The following is a 6,142-nucleotide window of genomic DNA, read 5'->3' on the forward strand; positions in this document are numbered from 1 at the left end:
AGTTTGATTAAAATTATCAAAGTTGTACATGCTTTCAGTTTTTGAGATGCTTGATGTTATCGATTTTTTTTGTCGTTTCGGAAAAAAAGCGATTGGTTTACAGTATTGCTTAACATATTGTTTTAATACGACATCAAGTGTTGAAATGACATACATGTATGACATTAAAATATATAAAGGAATATTAATAAAATATTGAAAACAACACGTTATTAATTTCTTGCGTCCGAAGCGCTTTTCTGGATTTACCTTCATCAGGAACGCTCAAAGCCAAACATTTGAAATCCGAAGATGTATAAGTACCGAAACCGTTGAAGAGCTGTATGTCAAAAAATACCTAAAATAAATAGCCAAAGGGATGTTTAAGGGCATACGATACAGTTACAGGGAAGGTAATGACGTTGCTAACGTAATTTGTTATTTTCGCGACGTCAAACTGTGACATATCGGGAAAAGATGCATTTTTCGACTGATTTTTATCATTCAAACTGATTTAATTTGAAAACGAGTTCATGGACCCCTATTTTTCAAAACGGCATTTGGTTTCATTTTGCAGGGAGATTATGTGACTCAAATTGTATAAAACTGTAAATAGAGGTTTTTTTTAATTGTGATTAACATGCAGTAAAAAATTGCGTTTTTTCCTCAATTCATGAACATTTGATTAATATAAGTCATTTCTGAATAAAAAAAATGCAATTTTTAAAAGATATTTATAAAATACAGAAATTACCGATTATTTAACAAAAAACAATTTGTTTTTATCTTTTATAACAAAAAAGTTATGTCTTTCTTTCGAAAAAGAAATTACGGCCACAAATCTGAATTTCGAGCAAATATACAAAATTTCGACCTCATTTTACGCAAAAAGTAGCACATGAAGGTATATTTTTTATTACATATTTGATTTAATCAGCTAAAAAATTGCCTATATCCAAATTTTCATGAACTTGTAAATACAGGATCAAAACTGTATCGTATGCCCTTAAAAGCTGTCAATATCATTGTCCATGGACGATAAAAATTGTTTGTTAACATACTCTTTTGAACGTTTAAAATTTTATTTTTCGTCTCTTCTCCTGAGCAACCTGAGCAATTCAAGCTTATACTCTATTTTCTCTGCTCCATCTTTCTCTCTGGACGTATTTGTTCGGGTAGCTTTAACTTTCCTTTTTTTGTCGAGGCCCTTGGATACTGGTTTTTCAGTACTAGGTCTTGTATTACTGCGTCTTCTGCCTGCAGCTGTATGTAAAAATACACATATAATATTATGTTTTGTTATGATAACATCAGATAGAAAGCGTGACAGGAATGCTGAAACCTCTAAAAGTTTGCCGGCCAAAACGAAAGTTAAAACTAATTGCAATAATACAACAATAATGTGTCAGGTAGAACGGTAATACAATGGTAAAACAGTTTATTTAATATAATTACATAAACCTAAAATTTAACCTAAAAAATATCAATTTGTAACTATATCTAGGAAACAAAGACAATAAGAAGTTTTTTAACATCGGTATAATAATAATTAGGTTCACACATATTCAACACGAATTTAAAAGCATGTAGTTTATTAAATTAATTCGGTTGAAGGACATATAATAATGATAATGGTGTTACCTTTTTTTTTTTATTAATTCAATGTTCTGTTAGCAACGCACTTTTTTGGAGAGGTAACGGTCAATAACAAAATTTACGCTGAACAACATATGTAAATATACTCCCTTGTAAAAAACGCTTGATTTTGATTATTTGATTTTTATACGGCATCATGTATTGACCTTTGTTTGCATGTCTATGTTATCCAATTTAAATTCTCTCGTCTCTTTCCTCCCTGTTAAGTCACAGTTTTCTCTTTTCGGTGGATTCAGTTGTTACATTTTACCTTTTTTTGTATTGTCCTCTATTGTCCTCTATGTCTGAGAACAACAGCTGACAATTTTGAAGTTATATGTATATTCATTTCACGTTATCTAGTAAAGTTCATTCAATAGCCAGTTATAAAGTTCGATATATTAAGTATAAACAAAATCAGAAATTCTCTCATTCACTCTCAGTGCATATAAGAAGTTTTTTTTTCTTAAATTGTATAGCTCAAGGCAACTACATCTAAATTACATGTACAAATCAACTGTGCAATGTACATTATTGCAAGGATGTTTGCTCGGTTTGTGTTTAAATTTTTTGCCAGATATTCGGAATCCACTATTTTCATCCATATATTGCCATTAGGTTTTGTCAACAAACCCCTTATTTTCTAATTTATTTCTTATAGCTTAAAAAATCTGTGAACTATATAACAGTTTTTGAAAGTAAAACGTAAGGTGCATATTTTAAATGAATAAATTTTTTTTAGATAATCACTCTTAAATTTTGTTCTAGACAACATTGCAATTACTCATTTCTGGAAAACAAACACACATTCATTTTAGGCTGCATTTTTAGTTTCTCTATTCCTATACATTGATGTTATGTCATTCGTTTTTAAAGCTTGTCATTTTGAAACAGAGTATCAAACATCAAAGTTGAATATCCTTTGCCACCAGGATAGTACTTTCACTTACCATTAAACTGATATATGTCGATATTCCAACAGATATTGGAGCACCCACGTTCGTCAGAGCCATCATCACAATCATCCATACCATCGCATACCCAAGACCATGTAATACATTTTTCTTCAACAGCGCATTTAAACTTATAACTTTCACAACCTGTAGGTATCATAAAAAAAAATCACTTTAAACATTTGTAAAAATAATACGCTTTTACAGTTTCATTACTATAAAAGCTATAAAGTTTTTTTTACATTTTGTTTGAAATAAGATTTAGAAGAATAGGTTTTGATGACAAAATGCTGAAGATAGAGATAAACTCTTCACAGATGTGGTTGATGCTTCATAGAATACAACTTGTCATAGATGATTAAATATATTTCGTTAAGTGAGAATGATTTTCAGTCTATGATGTTCTCTACTGATAACGATATTCGTGAAATCTCATTAGACATGTTCTATTCTCAGTGTAATTTAAAGAAAACCAATAATATACAACTAAAGATAAAGACCTTAAAGGAAATGGATTGGACGATACGGATAAAGGCGAATCCAGAAAAGCATGAGAGTATAACGTAATCTATAAAGTAGGCCTTTTCTACTTTGAACTATGGTTAATGCATCCCTTATAATACTAGGTAATTTTCTAATCTAAGTTTGAATTTAATCTACAATCAATTGTACTTGGTTTATTAAAGGATTTGTTTCGATAATTTTTTAACTTCCTAGTTGAATATTAATTTAATATTAATTCAAATTTCATACATTGATGTAGAAAAACCTCACGTCAAATTGTATTCCATCTGCTATTATAACAAAGAGAATTTGTTAAATAGAAAAGATAAAGTTGTTATTGGCCTTTTCAGAATCTAAAGGACTATCGGCAATCTCATTGTTCGTACACCAAAATGAAAATAACGTAACGTCATTGGTTGAATTTCCATTGCGTTGGACGTTTTCAAACAATCACGACTTTTTGATGTACATTTTTGAAAATATTTCACAGAATGCATTACACTCTGAAACGATCAATTACCAGAACATCCCATGTCGTCCTCTCCTCTACTACAATCCACATGGGAATCACACCTGTATCTCGATTCGATACATTGCCCGTCTAAACATTCATACTGATCGTCTGTACAGCCTGAAAAAAAACCACCATTATTTGATTTGCTGATGATTATTTTAAACCATGTTCTCTCAAAAATGTTAGATAAAGAAAAAACATTATCAACCCACCATTTTCCCTTAAAAATGTCCTGTACAAAGTCAGGAAAATGGCCATTGTTATATTATAGCTCGTGTATGTGTGTGTTACATTTTAGTGTTATGTTTCTGTTGTGTCGGAGTCCTCTTATATTTGAGAATAAGGATTGTCTTATCCCAGGCATAGATTACCTTAGCGGTATTTGGCACAAATGTTTGGACTTTTGGATCCTCAATGCTCTTCAATAAATTCATCATTGATACCAGGACTAAATTTAATATAAACGCCAGTCGCGCGTTTCGTCTACAAAAGACTCATAAGTGACGCTTGAATCCAAAACATTTAAAAAGGCCAAATAAAATACGAACTTTGTACATGTTTGGCTTTATGAATAATATTTTGATTTGAGCGTCACTGATGAGTTGTGTAGACGAAACGCGCGTCTTGCGTACTAAATTATAATTCTGGTACTTTTTTATAAATATTTCAATCAGTTTTAATTTGTAGCCCAGATTTGTTTTTTTTCTCTCTCAATCGATTTATGAAATTCGAACAGCGATATGCTTTTGTTGACTTCCTGGATTTAAAATAGAAGACCTGACTATAGTTCACAACATTGTGCGTTTTGTTTATAAATTTATATAAACTGTAAAGTCGACAAAAAACAGACAACATTGCTGAAAAAAGGTACTTTTATTTTCAGAACTCGTGGAAAGATTTACATGTTTAACATTTTAAAATTTTGTATTGATACTAATGCGATTCAAATGATACAAACAAAAGTAACGTGTTGAGTTATTAGCTCAGTCGATTCACCTCGGTCTAGTATCATGGCTTTGTTATAAGAGTTGTTTGCTCTTAATCTTTTATCTTTAAATACTTTAAGCTTAACCATATTTTGTTATTTTAATATACGCTTCAACTTTAGAAAGCATTTCTTAGTCTAACAGTACTTTTATCAAAGTTTTTGATAAAAGACTAGACTGTTACAACAAATTGTTACTGATGCTTTCTTAATTAATATACATACACAAAGCTGTTGCCAAAAACACTCCAAATACGAGTACTACCTTCATACTTGTCAATGTGATACAGGACACTAAAAAGAGAACTGATAATATCAAATGAGGAATTAACGTAATTAAAATCCAACTTGTAATTCTTTTTAATATGATATCTTGAGTATAAAATTGAGAATGGAAATGGGGAATATGTCAATGAGACAACAACCCGACCATAAAAAAAACAACAGCAGAAGGTCATCAACAGGTCTTCAATGTAGAGAGAAATTCCCGCACGCGGAGTCGTCCTTCAACTGGCCCATAAACAAATATATACTAGTTCAGTGATAATGAACGCCATACTAATTTCCAAATTGTACACAATTTAGACATTTATAATTGGTATTATTTAAGACTGTGGTATAATTATTTTTGACATTTTACAAATGTTCTCAAATGGATTAAACACAGTGTAAAAATTAAAAAAAAACCGAAACACTATAGTATCACTATGTTTCTACCTGGTTATACTTTGCATTATTTAGCAATACCAGCAATACAAAATACTACCCTGTATTGCCAAGTATAATCAATTTCTATGATATTGTAAAGCTCTATTTTAAGAGGACGCCCAGCTGCAACCGTTGATGGCACTCTTGAACGTTCAGTCAGAACTGAATATACTATTTGATGTAGGTTTATTGGATTTATCAATTGTAAGGTCCAAACCTCTGAGATCACTAACAACCACACGTTGCGTAAAAAGCTCTTCTTTTATTAATGGGCAATGACGGGTTCAGAAAGGTTTAAACTGCAAAAAATTAGAAGAATACAAATTATAACATTTCGTATAAAATGATTTGTTAAACAATCAAAATTATCAAATACTTACATATCTTGTCCACAGTATAAACCAGACTATTGCTCAACAAATGCAACATCATCTTTATAATGTAGCAAAGTCAGGTTTTGCTTTAATATGATTGGACAATATTTTAAGTCACAGTTAAGCAATTCAAGCTGTTTAATGTATATTTGTCTTTAATTTTAAATTGAGTTTGTTTTCGGAAACATGTTCTAGATTACACACATTTCAATAACAGTTAATGGACGTTAAAATTTAACACTATATTTATGCAACCTTGTACTATTTATACATTTTATGGTGTCTGTGTTCAGACTATATGTAATATACGAATGTAAATTGACTCATAATCAGCAATACAGGATCATCAAACAAAAAAAGATTGATCATGTTTAGACGAGTGCCTATATATGAAGACGCACTTATATAGTCTCTTTTTAATCCCCTTAATTGCCTTTGTCCTACCTGTAGTTATGGTAGATAAGTATATTATTGCAAACGAAAACCCATG

At 30.7% G+C, this 6,142-nt stretch overlaps 1 protein-coding gene across 1 annotated transcript; it reads right to left on the reverse strand.

Annotated features, from left to right (window-relative positions):
* Positions 1-1,042: 1,042 nt before the first annotated feature.
* Positions 1,043-5,726, reverse strand: LOC134719615 (vitellogenin receptor Yl-like). Its single transcript, XM_063582606.1, has 5 exons — positions 5,659-5,726; positions 4,796-4,864; positions 3,592-3,702; positions 2,565-2,714; positions 1,043-1,242 (listed from the first exon to the last, which is right to left on the reverse strand). The coding sequence occupies exons 1-5, from the start codon at positions 5,708-5,710 to the stop codon at positions 1,061-1,063; spliced, it is 564 nt and encodes a 187-aa protein (XP_063438676.1). The 5' UTR covers positions 5,711-5,726; the 3' UTR covers positions 1,043-1,060.
* Positions 5,727-6,142: the final 416 nt, after the last annotated feature.

Source organism: Mytilus trossulus, chromosome 5 (genome assembly GCF_036588685.1).
Source record: "Mytilus trossulus isolate FHL-02 chromosome 5, PNRI_Mtr1.1.1.hap1, whole genome shotgun sequence".
Taxonomy (NCBI): domain Eukaryota; kingdom Metazoa; phylum Mollusca; class Bivalvia; order Mytilida; family Mytilidae; genus Mytilus; species Mytilus trossulus.

Coding starts and splice junctions, on each gene's coding strand:
- LOC134719615 (XM_063582606.1), bottom strand. CDS start 5,710: ATGATGTTGCATTTGTTGAGCAATAGTCTGGTTTATACTGTGGACAAG. Junction 2,715..3,591: donor GGACGACATGGGATGTTCTG/GTAATTGATCGT, acceptor TGATACCTACAG/GTTGTGAAAGTTATAAGTTT. Junction 1,243..2,564: donor CGACATATATCAGTTTAATG/GTAAGTGAAAGT, acceptor TTTTACATACAG/CTGCAGGCAGAAGACGCAGT.